The sequence below is a fragment of the Silene latifolia genome, chromosome 3, assembly GCF_048544455.1.
Source record: "Silene latifolia isolate original U9 population chromosome 3, ASM4854445v1, whole genome shotgun sequence".
NCBI classification, from domain to species: domain Eukaryota; kingdom Viridiplantae; phylum Streptophyta; class Magnoliopsida; order Caryophyllales; family Caryophyllaceae; genus Silene; species Silene latifolia.
The window spans coordinates 145,601,669-145,621,473 of record NC_133528.1 but is presented as its reverse complement, the minus strand read 5'-3'; the positions used below and the strand labels follow the sequence as shown (position 1 = coordinate 145,621,473).

General features: G+C 40.0%; 2 protein-coding genes across 2 annotated transcripts; one reads left to right on the top strand and one right to left on the bottom strand.

The window, feature by feature from the left end:
- Positions 1 to 1,418: 1,418 nt before the first annotated feature.
- On the bottom strand, positions 1,419 to 5,508 carry LOC141649887 (uncharacterized). Its single transcript, XM_074458555.1, has 3 exons — positions 4,546 to 5,508; positions 3,552 to 4,413; positions 1,419 to 3,436 (listed from the first exon to the last, which is right to left on the bottom strand). The coding sequence occupies exons 1-3, from the start codon at positions 5,506 to 5,508 to the stop codon at positions 1,419 to 1,421; spliced, it is 3,843 nt and encodes a 1,280-aa protein (XP_074314656.1).
- A 3,851-nt stretch (positions 5,509 to 9,359) lies between these two features.
- Positions 9,360 to 15,169, top strand: LOC141648299 (protein ECERIFERUM 26-like). Its single transcript, XM_074456842.1, has 2 exons — positions 9,360 to 9,939; positions 14,069 to 15,169. The coding sequence occupies exons 1-2, from the start codon at positions 9,478 to 9,480 to the stop codon at positions 14,936 to 14,938; spliced, it is 1,332 nt and encodes a 443-aa protein (XP_074312943.1). The 5' UTR covers positions 9,360 to 9,477; the 3' UTR covers positions 14,939 to 15,169.
- The last annotated feature ends 4,636 nt before the right edge of the window (positions 15,170 to 19,805 follow it).

The window sequence follows — 19,805 nt, the reverse complement described above, 5'->3', positions numbered from 1 at the left end:
TCACAAACTTCGTCTGGTTCCTCTGTTAGATCTAGTGCATCGCGTTTTCCTTGCCATATTGTCTGGAGAAAGACGCTGTCACGAAAGTTGTCATTGCTTCTCTGGCGAATGGCTCACAATATTTTGCCAACGAATGCGAATTTACTTTCCCGCGGTTTGAATGTGGCACAGGAATGCCACTTCTGTCATAATTCGATTGAATCGATGGATCACTTATTTAGATCTTGTTTGATAACACAACATTTATGGAAGTCTTCCTGGCTTGGGATCAATTCCATGGCGAACCCGCTTACTCCTTTTAGCACATGGATTGCGGATTTATTATCTTACCTTTCTCATCATTCTTTGAGCCAGAACAAGGACTACAACTTGATTTACTTTTGTTCTTTAATCCGGGCGATTTGGTCCTCGCGTAATCTGGTTGTGTTTCAAAACCATCCTGTTGATCCTGGCTTTGTTTATCGACTCACTGATGAACTGGTAAGTTCTTGTACTCATTTGCAACTGGGTAGATCATTATTCACGACTCCTGCTCTGTGTTTCTCTCCTACTGCTATCGCAGGTACCTCTTCCTATCAATCTGGAAGTAGTTGGATAACCGTCTCTACACAACGTCATCGTGCTTCAACAATCTTCACTTGCTCCTTTTGGGATTATGCTTTGGGCCGTTTATTCTCACACAAAATACGTGCCGAAACCTCAATTGATGCGTCTACAAGAGCCCTCCTTTTGGCTATGCGTTATGCTCAACGCATGGATTACAGCAACGTTAGCTTCCGAGTTACATGTCGAAAACTATCCTACGTTCTGGCAAATTTACTGCCAGTACCAATTACTGTACGGAACTCGATTTTTCAGATCCGTACTTTGTTTGTCCTTCGTAGTTTATGGTCTGTAAGCCTTGCAACAGGCTAACCGTTTCTTGTATCTTGCTTTCAATTTTAATATGATAGTTTATTGTTGTAAAAAAAAAAAACTTGTATTTACCGTGCTCTTTTGGGGTAAGAGTATTATTTTGACTAATTGGATCATATTGAGTGGTACTTATAAAACAATCTTCGAATGTATGGATGGATCACTTGAATTGCTATAAGATTAACCCGGTTAACAGCAGTTCCCGAGTCCTCTTTAGGCACCAATAATATGGTGAGTTCTCTTGAAAATTTAATTCCATAATCTTTGTAGATTGACTCGTCTCTAGGACTTTTCCATCATGATTGTTGTGCCTTGAAAAGCTGGAAAAAAGCTTTGTGCATCTAAATGGTTTTCAGTTGAGTGACTGAGTGAGTACTTGAGTCTAGTGCCTCTAAGAGACAATTATCTTGATTTTGGAGGGGGTTAATGTTTTTGCTTATGCAGGGTTCTTTATAAATGTCATTCTTTTTTTTTTTTTTTTTTTTTTAATTAAACCCGAAGGTTTAAGTAGTACTATTAATAGAATCAATACCAACTACATCAGCAATCTCCAACGGAAAGGAATCCAACCACCTACGAGAACCTAATGTCCATGGCCTCAAATGAGCCAGCTCATGAGCGACCTTATTAAAATCCCTACGCACCCAATTAAACGAAATAGTATCGAAAAAATTACACAAAGCGTAAATGTCATTATAAATTAAATAAATACTACTACGTCCCTTCCGTTGCTTCTGAAGATCGCGGATAACTGTCGAACAATCGCCCTCCAAGATAACTTTTGAAATATTCCTTCGTCTCGCCTCCTTCAGACCATACAGAATAGCAGCTGCTTCAGCTTCAGTCGGATCCATTTCTACCATCCCCTGCTCGACCGCACACCATGCGACCTCCCCCCTCTCATCCCGACACACAGCACCAAACCCGACACCCACACCAGCTCTCACAGCGGCATCAATATTCACCTTCATCACCTCACCCATTGGCCTCTTCCAACCTCCTACGGCCTCCACCACACCACGAGCCCTCCCCTCCCCCAAATCTCCACTATTCTCCATCTCACAAATTAAATCCCGCACCCTTCTTACAACCAAGTCAGCTCTCCACTCTCCATCTTCGAAAATAGCCTTATTCCTCCTCTCCCAAATAGCCCAGCAACCAGTCATAAATTCCGTCTGCTCCTCCACCTCCATCTCCCTCATAGCAACCTCCACCCAATCCCTTACCCTTGCATAACCCGAGCTTGATGGCAAATCGAGATCCAGGGCATCCCAGACACCCCCAACCCACCCACACTCACGAACAACATGTAAGCAAGACTCCACACAATCCCCACACCGCACACACTCCCCTGCAACCGACCCCATCCTCAATGAAATATTGCCTCTAGTAGCAATGGCCTCATTACACAGCTGCCAAAAAAATACTTTGATCCTAGGTAAGACTGGAGCCTTCCAAATTTTATTCCAAAGCCACCCATCAGAAGAGTAACTCGACGCTCCTTCCGACTCCCCCTCTTGCTTGACCAGAAGCCTATACGCCGAGCGAACAGAGTAAGACCCATCACGCTCTCCAACCCAACACCACACATCTGGAGACAATTGCTCACACACCCTCATTTTAAGAATACGCTCAACCTCAAACGGAAAAAACAACCCCCCTACCAATGCCGCATTCCATTCCCTACTCCCCTCCACCAGAAGATCCGCCACTCGTAACCCCGGATCAGCCCCTCCCCGCGGCGAAATAATCTTCCCCGAATGCGTTCCTGCCACCCACGGATCCCGCCAAACCAAAGTAGACACCCCATCCCCAACCCTACGCCGCAGCCCCACACCTAACACCGACCGAGCTTCATAAATACTTCTCCAGGAGTAACTCGGGTTATTGCCCAACGTTGCTTCGAGGAAAGAAGTAGAAGGAAAATACTTACTTTTAAGCAACCGCGTCATCAAGCTCCTCTCATCCGTGAGTAACCGCCAAGCCTGCTTCCCTAACATTGCATCATTAAACTTCACATAATCACGAAAACCCAATCCCCCTCTACCCTTAGGCAAACAAAGCTTCTTCCAAGCCACCCAAGGAATCTTCCTCCTACCGTTTTCAGTCCCCCACCAAAACCGCGAAACAAGCGACCTCATCTCATCACAGAAATTAGCCGGAATTCGAAAAACACTCATCGCATAAGTAGGTATAGCTTGGGCTACAGCCTTTATAAGCACCTCCTTACCCGCTTTACTGAGTAACGAACCCTTCCAACCTTGTAACTTCTTACTTAACTTATCGCGAATCAGGTCCGTAAGACCTTTCTTAGACCTCCCTAGAACCGTAGGCAACCCCAGATACCGCTCTTGCCACACCACCTGCCGCACCCCTAGCACTCCACCGACCAATTGTCTTCTCGCCGCACTAGTCCCACGACTGAAAGAGACGGTAGTCTTAGGCAGACTCACCAATTGCCCCGAAGCCTGTTGATACCTATCAAGAATTCTCATAACCTCCCTTGCTTCAGTCTCCTTAGCTTTGACAAATATAATGTTGTCGTCAGCAAAAAAATAAATGCGACACAATCGGAGCCTCTGGAGCGATCTTAATTCCATGTATCGAACCCACCTTAACCGCCCTTCTCAACATACCAGACAACACCTCAGCACACAGTATAAACAAATATGGTGACAGCGGATCTCCTTGCCGGAGACCCCTTGATGGCGAAAAAGGATCGGTCCTCCTCCCATTAACCAGAACTGAGTATCTAACCGACCTAACACACCGCATTACCGTGCCTACCCAACCTTCATTAAAACCCATTCGAAGCAACACGGCCTCCAAAAAATCCCACTCCACCCGATCATATGCCTTTGCCATATCAAGTTTCAAAGCCAAGTGTCCCCCACTACTCCTTGTATTCTTCATATGATGAAAAAGTTCAAAAGCGACCAGAATATTATCACTAATAAGCCTCCCAGGAGTAAAAGCACTTTGATTTTCTGACACAATATCACCGAGAAACTGCTTCACCCTATTGGCTAGGACTTTCGATACCAACTTATAAAGCACATTGCATAGACTAATTGGCCTAAAATCCGACATTTTATCAGGAGCCTTCTTTTTCGGAATAAGGACAATAGTGGTATCATTCAGTCCAGGCGGAAAGGGGGCACCATTAAGAATATTTAACACTAACCTGATCACCGCATGACCCACAATGTGCCAGTATGTCTGATAAAAAAGACCGTTCATACCATCTGGACCTGGCGCCTTCAACGGATGCATCTGATTCAGCGCAAATAGCACCTCCTCCCCTGTATAAGCCGCGGCCAAACCCGCATTCATCTCCTCCGTAACCCGCCCTCCAACTACACCTAGTATATCATCATATCCCACTGTAGCCTCGGACTCAAAAAGACTTCGAAAATAGGCAACAGCACAGCGCGAGACAGCTTCCGTCCCCTCAAACACCCTCCCTTGCTCATCACACACCTTAGAAATAAAATTCTTCTGCTTACGTCCATTAGCAATTTTATGAAAGAAGCTAGAATTTCTATCCCCATCTCGCAACCAAATCGCTCGAGACCTCTACCTCCAAAACAACTCCTCTTGCCGCAACAAATTCGCAATATCCGCAACCACCTGCTTCCTTTCACGAACCCTTCCCGCACTTCTATCTCCCTCATTAAGCACCTTCAACCTCTCCCTCTTTTTTACTAGAGTTTTAAGGATCTTGCCAATACTAACCCCCTTCCAAGCAACTAACTCCCTAGTACACCTCGCAATATTCTCCAACAGGTCACCATCCCCATTCCCCCACCCACGCCGAATAGCATCCTCACACCCCTCTTCTCCCACCCATATATGCTCGAATCGGAAAATCTTCTCCCTTCTTCCATCCTGCCCCATACGGCCATCCCCCACAACTTTAATCGGGGAGTGATCCGACCATTCTCTATTAAGATGATACAATCTAGCATATGGGAACTGATCAAACCATGCCTCATTGGCCATAGCTCTATCAATACGAGACTGTCTATTATCCTCACCGACCTGTCCATTGTCAAAAGTAAACTCATAACCTTCCAACGGAATGTCACGAATACCAGCCTCATCCACAGCATCTCGAAAATTATTCATCTGCCACTGCGCCCTCGACCCCCCTTTCATCTCAGTAGAATACAGAACTTCATTGAAATCCTCTAAACATAACCAAGGACCATCTCCCTCCCCCGCCAAAACTCTCAGCAGCTGCCACGAAAGATGCCTGTCTTGCACAGCCGGCCACCCATAAAAACCAGTCACACGGCAGGCCACCCCATTAAACTCGACGCCAAAGTCCATAAAATGGACCGAAGCCGACCGCATTACACACGACACCCCACCTCTCCATAAAAAATCAAGCCCGCCAGAGCGACCCACACTATCTACAGCCACTCCATCATACCCCTCAATTCTACTAATAATCCTACACATTTCACGACTACTCAATTTCGTCTCACACAGAAACATCATAGCCAGGGCCTCCCGTCGGATAAGGTTCCGAAGCCCGCCTACTGCATCGGGGTTGCCCAGCCCCCTGCAGTTAAGGCTCAACCAATTCATTGGGCCCGGCGGGGTTGATAGCCATCAACCTCCGCCTCAGATATCAACACATCCCTGTGTACGGCTGCCCTCTTTATGCCGCCATCCATATTATCCTCATCCCGCCCTCGCTTATTAAACTCATTGACCAGACTTTGCTCACACAATAAGGAAGGAGCACTACTCCCAGCATTCACCTCCCGTTCAATACGTGTCCAACCCCGACCCCCACTCTTCGGCCTCTCCACATTACACGGAACCCCGGCTGCCTTCTCCCTAAACACACATCCTCCATCGTTTTTCCCTAAACCCTTCACCCCCTCCTCCCTGACAACACCAATAGCTTCAAACCTCTCATCTCCACTCAACAGACCCGCCACACTCCCCTCCCCCTTCCCTTGATCACCATTAGGAAGCTCACCATCTATCTGTCCAGCATTCCTCGCCCCAAACCCGTTATCCTCCACAACCTCCAAGACACTACGAACCACCGTTTCTCCTGACCCATCCTTCTTCTTGCCACCCCCCGACAACATAAACTTCTGTAATTTTGCAATCATCGCCTGCTCATCCCGCCTGTACTCTTCCTCAAAATCAGGACGTAAATCACGCGCAGTTTTCCTCCCCTCTACGACTCCCACCGAGCCACCTTTTCGTGATGGTGCTCTCAATCCATCCCCATACTGCAACTCATCCTCGTCATACGGACCATGCACACAATCCTTAACCCCATGTCCCAACACCCCACACCCATAACAGAATAACGGCAATCTCTCATACTTCACTTCAAATTTATCCACCCTACCAATCGGCATCCTTACCTCAACCTCGGCTTTAAGGGCCTTTCGTACATCATGCAGCACACGTACACACACCATCCTTTCCAATTCCGGAGCTTCAACCTCCTCACTCGCAATGTAACTTCCTAATTGCGCCCCAAGCTTCCTCAAATTCCCTTAATTCGTACGTCCCCGTAAAGGGAGATCATAGATACATGCCCACAACGGTAGCTGATGCAGCGGGGTATCTGTAATCTTCCCATCAGCATAAGGCTCATTAAAACACCATACGAATTTATCAAAGTGCCAAGGCTGCCCCTCCATCACTTTGATTTTATCCCTTTCATCCTCAAACTTGAAAACAAACAGCTGCTCCTTCGCATCCACCATACTACCCATAATCTTACCTCTCGAATTCCACAACCTGAGCATAGTATCAACAGCAGCACGCCCATTCACGGCTTTCGAAGCCCAAATCTTCCCTACCAAAATAAGGTCTGGCCGCACCTCCTTCTCAACCGCGCTCTCGACCTCCCATTCAAACACCGTATCAACCCCTTCCCCGGTATTGCCCAGAACCTCCTTCCCTTTCCGGCTACCCATCACGACACCAAAGTTCCAAAAGAACGCAAACAAATCGAACCAGAAAATATAAACCCTAAAAAAATACGAAACCCTAATACACAAACCCTTCCCACAACAAACACGAGAACACAGTTCGCAAAGAACGAACCAAAGAATAGCGTAACAACGAAAAGAACCTACTTACGAAGAGTAAAGACCGCAAGAATCTACGAGCACCGTAGCTAGATGCCTTGAGCAAGAAGGAAGAGACAGAGATTTAACAAAGACGGACTTCTCTCACAGGAAACCCTAGAGAGACGTCAAAAAAAGTGGTATATACTTAATCGGTTTTAAATTTATAAATGTCATTCTAGCTTTTCTCTGTTCTGTTTTTCTGCATGGCTTCGTATTTTTAAAAATAAGCGGCAAGGTAAACCAATTTTGTAAAACTATCAAGATTGCAACCCCCTCCCCTGTCAAGTTACATGACTTATATTTATCTATCTTCTTTAATACTCCATAAATGCGTAGATGCTGGCAGTTTGGTCCTTGGGGCTTCACTGCCCACTGAAATTGTTTAATCAAGGCTTTAAGAGTCAAGTAACCATCATTATTCCAAATCCTATAAAATCTAGGGCTTCCATTCTTTTTGTTTTTGTTGTTCAATATTAGGTTTTGTTGCCTTTTATTTTGGGCCGTTTGTGTATATGGGTTGTTTAGGTCTTGTCCTAATTCAACCCAAAAACCGGTGTATACACTTGATTATCCGATTCTTAATATATTTCTTACATTTTATCAAAAAAAATAAAGCTAGGACTGCTTGGTTTTAGATGGTATTGGCTGAGACATGATACTAACTGGAATCGAGTGCTTGTTTGAAACATGGTACTAACTAGTAGGAACTGATAGTGCAAAAACATTTATGATAGTCAAAATAGTAGCCACTTCGCTGAGGTAATTTATATTAAGGGGAGGCTTATTTTTCAGAACTTGCTGAGCATGTTGCAAGCATTGTACAACTTTGTAGTTGTACGCTCTCTGTTGGTGCCTTATCAGGTGCTACACATGGCTTCACTTTGTTACTTGGTTAATGTAGTATGTATAGACTACTAGATTCTTATATCTATTTAATGTTTTCTGTAGAATTATTCTTGGTGGTTGTGATATAGATGAACCTCAATTGTATATGGCTGAGCCTCATTTCATAGGTAAGTGTATTAACTCCTATATTCTTACCCCTATACAATAATTTTCATTATTTTAACTACTCCCTCTATTTTTTTATATATGACTTTCTCACATTTCGAGACACTCCCTTCTCTCTTCAATATCTCTTAAAATATAAGACTAAATATTATGATATGTATACTCATATGAAAGAGTTTTTCGTAAGAAATTTAATGGTACCATTTTTATATTTTTTGAACAAATATATTTTTGTAAATATTAAAGTCAAAGGCTTACCTCGTAAATGCAAAACGTCATATATAAAAAAGTGGAGGGAGTATATTCCTTATTTTTCGTGTCATTGTCCAAGCGGGACACTTATTCCGAATAGGAGAGAGTATTTTTATTGATAGGTTAGCTGTGTAAATAAGTTTTGACACATTATGTATGTTAAATTTTTTGGTTAATTGAATTTGAGCAAGTGTATGATTGTATAAAGATAACTGTGGATGATTATGTAATCATCTTGCTAATGTCTGGCAACAATGTATACAATAGGTCTTGGTATAGACGGGTGGGGCAAATAGACGGGTAAAGACCTCTAACAAAATGGGTAGGGGGGACAAAGTGGGGCACCCCCATGTGCTTCCCACTTTATGGCAAATGGGTATTTTGTGAGGGGAAATGGTATCCGTCTATACGTATAGACGGATAGTGTCCGTCTATACGTATAGACGGATAGTGTCCGTCTATAATGAGAATTTGTGCAATGTATAATAGTGTAACATATTAGTTTTTTTTTTGTTAAAAAATTAAACTAATAGACATCAGATATTTATAAAAATTGATGTCTATGTTTTCAAATAGACATCAGACTTTAAAAAAACTATGATGTCTATTCGACATATGAACATCAGATTTCTTAAAAATGCCTATTAATCAAATAGACATCGGATTTTAGTAAAACTCTGATGTCTATTGATCAATGGACATCAGAATTAAGTCTGATGTCTATTAGTCCTATAATGGACATCACTTCACTTAACATCGGTTCATAATCTGATCTCTATTAGTAAAAAAGTGCGATGTCTATCACGTTTTTTTGTAGTAGTGGCATTATAGACGGGGGATATCCGTCTATAGCTATAAACGGGCCAAATATCCACTCACTTTAAGGAAAACGGGCCAAATATCACCACCTTAACGCCAAATGTCACCAGTACCATTTCCATGTAATAAACTACTTGTTGTAGCTTAGGAAATGGCACTGGTGGTGACATTTGACCCATTTTGCTTAAAAATGGGTGAATATTTGGTCTCTTGATAATAAGGTACAGTGTAGGCAACAGAAGATAAGCGTGGTCCGTATTTATGTATCTATTCATGCATCTTTCTTAGTATAAATAATTGAACCCTCACCACAAAAGTAAGGGTAGTAATCAAAGCAAATATCTTGCAAAAATAATAACCCAAAAAAACAATGGTTTCAGTTTCAGGCACTAAAAATGAAAAAGATGGAAATGAAAGCTTAGTATTTGGTCACAAATTATCATCCGTAGGTCCGGGAAATGTATCAGGAAATAATATGGTTTATGAGCCTAACAACATAGACTTAGCCATGAAACTTCATTACCTTAAGTTAATCTATTTCATTGATAATGAAGCTACTCAAGGAATAACCCTAAGAAAAATCAAAGAGTGTGTTTTTTCATTGTTTAATTACTACTATGAATCTTGCGGACGGTTTCGCAGATCCGAAAATGGGAGGCCTTACATAAAATGTAATGACTGTGGAGCTAGGTTTTTGGAGGCCAAAACTGAGAAAACCATACAAGAATGGCTACAAATGGCCGAGAAGGATGTTTCGGTTCAAAGGCTCCTTTTTCCTGACCACCATGTTCTTGGCCCCGAACTCACTTACTCTCCCCCTGTTTTCCTCCAGGTATGTAACTCATCATCTTCGATTACTGTTTTATTAATTATTATGTTGTGATTTGTAAGAGATGGAATTCAGTGACGAAACCAAGATATATTATTACGACTTACGAGGAGAGTTCGAGTGGAAAAATAATACTCGCTCCGTTTCAACAAATCATTTATATTTGATTAAAATACTTTTCACAATTTTATACATGGTTGATACATTATTTTTAATATTTAGTTATGTCTTAAATTGTACAATTTGTTTTTAGAAGGTACTCCCTCTGTCTCGTTTATTTGTTGTCCTTTTTCATATTGGTTGTCTCATTTCTATTTTAAGAATGAACTTGATGAACAATATGATCATTCACCCTCAATTTCTTCCACTTGTCATTTGCTAATTGGCCCCTTTCTCTTTTCTTGATCTTTGTGCCAAAACCAAAGGACGGCAATTGACCGGAACGGAGGAAATATTATTTTTGAGACGGATCGATATATAAATAAATTTAAGAAAAAAAAAAACTTTCCTTAAACTATCAGAGTACAGTACTAATACCGAGTAAGTCATTGAATTTTGCTCATATTTAGAACTGCACATTTTTGTAGATTGTATTTTATTGTTACATTGTTTCGACTGTTTATGAACTTTCCGATTTAATAAAATGAAATACAATAGAATTACTATCACACCACATACAAGTCAACCATGCCCAATTCAACTAATTACTAATATAATGAGGACTGATATTAGTAGTGTTGTTGGTTGTTTGGAAAGTGCCGCAGTTAAGGTTGGTCAGTGGTGGATTGGGGTTGAGGGGCAAATAGTATCCTACAACTAGTTGTATAATAGCTATGTACAACCGTGTCAAAGTTATCGAGCTCTTACACAATATTGTTGAGTTATTTTATAAGTTGTTGAGTTATTTTACGAAGTTATTGAGCTTAATAATTATTCTGTTAAGCTCCAACTTTGTATCATAACTCGATAATTTTGTTAATAGAACTCGACAACTTTGTAACAAAGCTCCACAACACTAAATAAGTTGTATATACAACCGGTTGTATAATACAATAACTGGGGGTTGAGGTGGTCGCTATGGCTAAGATATCTAGGTTGAATTAGTTGGTCGAGGCGTCAAGGTGAACGTTGATCAATTAAAATAATACTTATTTCGTGTTGATTATTTCTTTAAAATATTCTTGAGTAATTGTCACTTTTTATAATTCTATTATTATTATTATTATTGTTATTATTAAAGCCGCAATTCTTATTGAGAAATTAAGAATAATTTTTATAAGAAATTGGTGGGCATTCGAGGTACAATCTTATTATTATTATTATTGTTTAAAAAAAATCCAAGGAATTAGTTTAATAAGGTGTGATAGACTGATAGTGTGATGTAAAGTGTATGACTTTGTATAGAGTTGCGATAATGGACCTAAAAAAGAAAAGAGCATACGTGGTTGTGTTTGGTATAAGTAGGACTAGGGATTAAATGAGCAACATTTAAACTCTCACAACAGCGGACCCCTTTACTAAGCCTATTTGTCATATTGTCCTTGTTCCAGCAGTTACCCTACTTCATTTCATCTTTCAAATACCGTTGCTCTATTAATGCTTTGAATTCAATTTAAGACAATGGACCTGTGAGAAATTTAATGAAATCAGAGAGGTTGTGGCACTTTCGGATTCGATACAAGGAACTATTGTTGCAGCTAAATTATTTCCGAATTAAACAGTCAGAATAATCAACTTTACAAAAAAATAGTTTAATAGAAAAAACAAGGCGCATAAATAAAGTAAATTTATTTAATCTAACATGTTAGAAAAACCGTTTACCATATTGTATTTCATCCGACTTTATTGAAGTAGTAAATATTGAAATTTACATTTTTCCATTTCGGCCATTATACAAAGGAAGAACCTTACTTTCTACAATTTGTTAATGTCTATTTTGTCATTTCACAAAGAAACAAAACATTCATTAATCGAACCTTCTGTTCATTATGGATAAAAGAAGTTATAAAATATACTCAGCCTCGATCATTTATTTACCTATTCTATATTAAGGGCGTCTTAGTTATTTGTTTATCTTAGAGGTGGCAATTATTGACACGACTCGAAAACGCGACACGAACCCGACACGAAATTAGCGGGTTAGGGTCAAGACGTTGTGACCCATTTATGTAATTGGGTTGACACGGACACGACACGAAACTTAAATGGGTCGGGTTAGGGTTGAACTCTTTTGACACGAACCCGGCACGAATAACCCGCTTATTTAAAAGTTTCAATAATCCACCCAAAAAACTTAAAAATATGTATTTTCATTCCTCAATTGTGGGATTATAGGCTTATTAAGCTTGGTTTATTCTATTAGTTTATTGGATTAAACGGGTTAAGTGGGTTAAAAATGACCCGCTAAAAGATAAATGGGTTAAACATGACCTGCTAAAAGATAAATGGGTTAAACAAGTCGGGTTGGGTTATAGAAAATTTAAATGGGTTGGGTTAGGGTTGAGACAAATGACCCGTTTATGTAATTGGGTCGGGTTAGGGTTGGGGTAGTGGTGACCCGTTTAAAGTTGACACGAACACGAACACGACACGACCTGATCTGTTTGCCAGGTCTAGTTTATCTTTCTATATTAAGTAGATTTTTTATAGATAATTTGATCATACACAAGCATTATGGTCCACTCTAACCACCACCACAAATGATCCCCTTTCCTTTACTTGATTTTCATGTCAAATGTTAAGATTATATGGGAGAGAGAATCGCATAAGGAAATATTATTATTGATGTAGATATGAAAAGTATGTATAAGACTCCCAATCTTAGTGAAACCCTAACCCTAATTAGTATAGTCCCAATCTCCTAATACCCTCCCGCAATCGTAAAGGCAGTACTACGAACTTTACGATTGGAGTTTACAAGAAAATCATAATCAATAAAAAAGTCTTCATCACTTCAAATTACCATGGAAATTTAGACAAATTATCAACGGTTTGAGGGGGATGATAGAAGATATTACGGTATATTAACAATATACCGTAATCGGAATAATATTAGTATTATAGAATAAGATTTAGGGTTTTTTTGGTCAAAAACTACCTTATATTTAGGGATATTTGTAAAAATACTACCTTATATTATTTTCTTTATTTTTAACTACCTTTGTTTTCTTTATTTTTGGTCAATAACTACTTATGCTAAGAGTCTAGACATATTTGGTCTGTTTTCTGGCCTTAACCTACCTCAAATGCCTCTTTTATGTTTTAATCTTACTTAGGCCCGATGTTGGGAAGTCATGATGTTACGCTTAACTTTAATAGATGTTTGTAGTTATTATTGAAATGTGAATTCCATAACTTTTTCTTATCTGAAGTTATATTGTGGTTTTGACGCAATTGATCATTGTTGTCCGATGTTAACAAAGACATGTGAGATAAGTTAATGTCGCCAAATCGACTAAATCTTGCCATATTTTCGACATAGGTAGTTTTTGACCAAAAAATGAGAAAATAAAGGTAGTCTAAAAGAAGAAAAATAATACTGTATAAGGTATTATTTTTACAAATACTCCTAAATATAAGGTAGTTTTTGGCAAAAAAAAACTCTAAGATTTATTATGCTACTACAATTAGAAGATATGATTATTATCTTCATATCTTTAGAGTAGTATAAATGTGATATCATTGTAATTGTTTCAAACATGAACGAATTTCAATAATACGACAATTACCCCTATGCAAATCTCCCTCCATTTCTAATATCAAACCAAAGGCAAGCAAATGACGAAACTGAGGAAATAAGTTAGTTTTGGCCGTTTTTCATACACTATCTCCATAGTGTTTACTCCCTCTGTCCTGGTCATTTGTTGTCCTTTTTCATTTTTGGGTGTCTCAGTCATTTGTTGTCCTTTCTATTTTAAGAATGAACTTGATGAGTAGTTTGATCATTCTCGTTCAATTTGTTCCACTTGTTATTTAGTTATTGGTCTTCTCCTCTTTCCTTGCTCTTTGTGCCAAAACGAAAGGACAACAATTGACCGGGACGGAGGGAGTAGTATGCTTTACAAATATCTGTCTTAATAATTGGCTTAAAGTAACCTATGCTTTGATTGTCATCTAACTTGGATTGAGACAGATTACTTTCTTCAAGTGCGGAGGAATATCGCTGGGAATAAGCTGGGCTCATGTATTAGGAGATGCTTTTTCGGTATCGAACTTGATGAACACATTGGCCCAGTTCATGAATGGAGAACAACCCAGTCATCCACCAAGTCCCAAAACATCCCCAACTCCTTTTCACAAACCAGTCAAAGCAGTGAGCTCAAGCCCACTCTCCATAAAGGATGTAGGCCCAATTGGAGATTTATGGACCATACCCACCCGTTGTGAAATGGATACCTATTCGTTTCATGTGACTCAAACCCGACTAACCCAACTACAAACAAAACTATCCACCCCAATTCAGCCGCCGTTTGAGGCACTGTGTGCCGTCATTTGGCAGGCCATTGCAAAAGTTACAACTGGGCCAAAGCCCGATGTGGTGACCGTTGTGAAGAAAGATCATGCCTGTCCAATTGAGGATGAAATGGCTTTAAGGAATAACCAAGCTGTGAGTTCTATAAAGGCTGATTTTCCTGTGGAAGAGGCCCATCCCAAAGATCTCGCCATGTTGATCCGGGATTGGGCCCAAGATGAGAGGGCCCAAATTGGAGAGATGGTGGATCGTGATCCAGCAGGATCCGATTTCACTGTCTACGGCTCCAAATTGACTTTTGTCGACTTGGAAGAGGCTTGTTTCTATGGATTTAAGATTAAGGGAATTAGTCCTAGACTTGTGAATTGCTTTGTGGATGGTGTCGGGGAAGACGGGGTTGTTTTGGTGCTTCCGGGCCCACAGAATGAGTATGGCGAGGATGAAGGTAGAATTGTGACACTAACTCTGTCAAAGAGTTATATGGCCGACCTCAAGGAGGAACTGAACAAGGAATGGGATCTCATTGCTTAAGTCAAGTTTTAAGAAAAAAAGTTGGATTTCTACTCAAACTGCTTTTGTGTGATGGCCATTATTAGGCATCTAATTAAATTATTATAAATTACCCTTGGTTATACTATATATGTATCAATATCAAAAGTTTAAGGTTAATCAACAAAATGTAATGAGTGTACAATGTACGTAACTGTTATGGGATGTAATTTAGTCTTCTATATGTGGCATGGACATGGTTTTAGTAGAGATAAGACGGGTTTTAATTGAAGTTGTTTACGAGTATGAATCTGACATTCGAAAAATGACCAAGGCCGAACTCGCTATATCCCATCCCACACTTTAACCGGCTTGTCCGTGGGCCAAATATCAAAGGGGAGTCCTGCATGTGCCTCGCCAAATCCCGCATTTGATCGCCTCTAGACTTTTCATAAAGAGGTTGCAACAATCTGTTGTTCTAATTGGGGCTAGTAGTGTAAGTAGTACGCCTCTTTGTTTGTAAATACCATTTGTATTACTTAGACTCTATTCTTTTTGGCTAAAAAGAGCCGAATTGAACTGAATAGAAATAAGAATTTATTTGTAAAGAGATAAACTTAACTGAACTGAATTAAGCTAAAGTTAAGTTCAAAAGTGAGTATAAATATGAATTGTAATTCAATAACAAAATAGAGTATTCAATAATAAAATCTCCTATATCTACCATCTATCATTAATTTAAAAGTAAAATGAATACAATAAAATTGGTATGAAATTTATAAAAGTGAAAAAGTTAGTAATTGAAATGGTGAGTAAAAGAGTCATCTTTGACGGCGCATTCGAGCTCCGGATGAGGTGTTTGGTCTTGCACTTTTGTTCATACTTCTCTTGTTCTCTTCAGATGTATTATTATTATTATTATTATTATTATTAGAAGGGTAGACAATGTTTTTGGTAGTGAAGGACATATGATGATGAGGAGTAGAAAACAAATGAAGGTCATAAACAGCACGTGTTGTTGGATCGGATAAGGTCTCATAAGCTTGGTTTACCCGGATAAAACGTTGTGTATATTCCTTAACCCGGTCAGCTGGTGAGACGTCAGGGTGGTATCTCCTTGCAAGTTGTTTATAAGCTTGTTTGATCTCGGGCAGGCTGCCCGTCTCTGGAATGTCTAGGAGGTCATATAAGCTTGTTTGTGACCCTGACCCGGGGTGGTGGATACTGGTAGTGTAACCTTCTCTAACCGTGGCTCGGGTCTTGAGTGTAACCCCGGTCTGGGTTGGGAAAGAGATTTGGAATGGTGATGAGACTCGATTCGCCGGGAAACGGAATGTTGTGGGGGTGTTGTGGTGACAGGGAATTCTGTTGCAATGCATTTTCTTCGGATTTGAGTGGTTTGCTACTTTGCTAGTGTGGTGGTGTATGAAGTACTTCGTATGAAGGTTTTGATTGTTTTGTTAGTGTAATTGTGTGATTGATTGTGTTATATATAGAGGACTAGAGGAAGGAAGGAGGGAGCGAGGGACATACATATAAAGGGGTATTGACTAGATGAGTCCAGCCTACCAAAAATAAATACACAAATTCTCATTTATGACGGCACATATCCGTCACTCTTGAGCGACGGATACCATTTTACCTTACAAAGTACCCACTTTTTATCTCTCTGCAACACTATTTATGTGGTCCCCTTTCTCCACTAACCCATTTTGTTACCATTTTAACTCACAAAATATCCGCCATAAATGATGACCCGTCACAAGAAAGACCAATTAAAATAAATATTAGACTTGATCGAGTCATGGGCGTCGTCTTTAGACTTGTCAAACGCCTTTTAATATGTTATGTAAATAAGCATTATCTCCTACGGAGTACTTCCTAATGTTTTTTCACGGGTTTTCAAGAGTAGTAGGTATGTATAGTGGCAGATCCATACTAATATGGAAAATGGATACTCTCACAATCTCTTTAAATAATAATTTCATCTTTCACCTTATTTCTCTTTTATCTTTATGCGTAAATTTAGAACCGTTAGACCTCCTAGGCAAAATCATGATAAAAAATTACCCAAATGATCCAGATCAACCCTAGCCAAGATGACCTGACCTAAAAATGACCCGTACCGATAAATTAATAACCCGAAAATAACCTAAACTGAACTAACTCGGTCCAAATCTAATCCAAATCACAAATTCTTGTTTCAGACGGACACTTTTGGTCTTATTTGTCAGATGGATAAAATGTTGCCATTTTTTAAGAAAATGTAACCAATTAATTCACAAAATGTTATGACTAGAGGTGTTATTTTTTACCCTGAAAATGATGTGAACAATAATGGTAACATGTTATCAGAAAATAACAGCATTTTATTGTAAAATGATGACATGTTATCCGTCTTATTTCAGACCAAAAGCAATGATCTTAAGAAAAACGGACTGAATCTAAATTACCCATTTATCAAGTCTACTTTTTATCCAACTTTGCCCAGTTGCCAATCTCTAGCCGCTAGGGATGACCACTTTCGCGAATAATGGTTTTCTTTCCATTTCCACATGTGAAAGTGAAGCTGCAATGATAAATCATTATAGGCTTAGTAAATTCAACTGCAAAAGGCAACATTTTTCCGTGAAGATTCCTCTCACGCACTTGTTCTAGTCCACCTCATATAAATGTTTTGTTTAATTGATCGGGAATATAGCAAATCACCTTCATAAATTTAATATTATGTGCAATTAAGCCCCTTAACTTATAAATGTAGCAACAAATTAATTCCATAAATTTCTTTTAATGTACAATCAACCGCATATCTTACTTTAAAGAATAAAATTTGCTAATTAAATATTTTACTATTATTCAAAATCAAAATTATTGATTAGATTTTAATCCTAAAATTCTTAATTATTAAAAAACATGTTCAATTTTTTTTTATTTTTTTTTGGGAAAATGTTACTAATATGAGAACTTTTAATCATGTTACAATGAAAGTTACATGATCAAATTTTTGTTTATACTAAAATTGGTTCGCATTTTTCGTTGAATATGTAAATATTATATTTAATTATTATTTAAAAATTATAATTATAATAGTTTTCATAATAGAAAAAAATTAGGTTTTAGTGTAAAAAATAATAAAAAACTTGATTTCTGCTTAATTGCACATTTTTGGAAACTTATAGGGCTAATTTGCTATAAGTGAAAGTTAAGGGGCTGATTTGCACATAGTTTATAAGTTATGGGAGTAATTTGCTACATCCACATTAATTGATCAAAGCGTCTTGCTTGTGACGGGCTAATCCCGTCACAAGTTGAAAACCTCTCATAAAAAGGGAGAGGGGACAAGGTGGGGCACCCCCAATGTGCTTCCCCACTCACCTCTCATGGGTATTTTGTGAGAGGAAATAATATCAATCACAAGCTTGTGACGGATATCGCCGTCTTCAATGAGATTTTGTGTTAATTGATCAATTGGAGTATTTGCTACTCGGTATTAATTTTGGATTGATATTTGATATTATTAGGCCGTATTTTTTTTTTTTGAAACCCAAAGGGGTAAGTATATTACTCTAACGAAATATAGCGACTTACTACATCAGATAGTTTTTCCATCCAAACAGAGCGACCCGAGACTACTGGTAGCGCATGAGCCAAAGCGTGAGCTACCTCATTGTTCTTACGAGACACAGAAGAAAAAACAACAGAAACAAAAGAATTACAAAGACGTAAAATATCGTCCAACACAAGAGCGAAAACATTGCGACCCGTTTTCCTTGAATTCAGTCCGTCTATAACTTGAGAACAGTCACTTTCGACGATCACCGCATCATGACCTGCCTTGACCGCCTCTTCAAGACCTTCGAGCACTGCCACCGCTTCAGCAACATGGGCTTCCCACACCTCCAATCTCCGAGCTGCCATACTCCATAACACCTTCCCCGCACTATCCCTACACACCCCACCTATCCCCACACCGACACCTTCCTTGACTCCCGCATCAACGTTCAATTTAACCCAGCCTTCCCCAGGAGCCGTCCACCCCCTTCCGTGCTCATTCTGTCCCTCATCTGCCAGCCTCCCCTCCCGTTTGGACTGCGCCACCCTATCTCCCTCAACCTTCTTCAAAACCTGTTGAATACGTCTAACCACCCTATCAATCTCTCCCTTCTCCCTCTCGAAAGCCACCTGATTTCGCACCTCCCACAACGCCCAACACCCAACCATCAACAGCCCATAATCCCTTTTGTCCATCTCCCTCCAACAACCCTCCACCCAATCCCTTATCCCACCAAACCCCACGGCCTCCTCAACCTGCACCCCCAACCTTTCCCAAACCTCGCTAGCAAAACCACAATCACGAAATAAATGAAGACTTGACTCGACTTGACACTGACACAAAGGACACAATACATCCTCCCTACCGACTCGAAAAGATAAATTTACCTTGGTTGCTAGCGCGTCATTGCACAGCTGCCAGAAGAAGAGCTTGATTTGTGGCCACACTTGAACTTTCCAAAGGTTATTCCATATCCATTTACTTCGTTCCCGATGGCTCAGAAGCATCACTCTCGAACCCCACTAAAAGCTTATAGGCAGAACGAACAGTATACTCACCATCCCTCTCTGCAGCCCAGTACTACATATCATCATGGTCCTCTTCACTCAGCCGAATGTTGCGCACTCTTTCCCTCTCAAACGGCAGCAAGTACATCGAAAGCTTCTCCTCACTCCAAGCTCCTCCACCCGTGACCATAAGTTCAGACACCTTCATTCCCACATTCGCCCCAAAACACGGAGTAGGGCCTTCCCCGTCTGTGTATTCGGTACCCACTGATCACCCCAAACCAAAGTGTCTAAGCCGTTCCCAATACGTCGACGCAGGCCATTTAACAAACCCTCCCTCGCCCCTAAA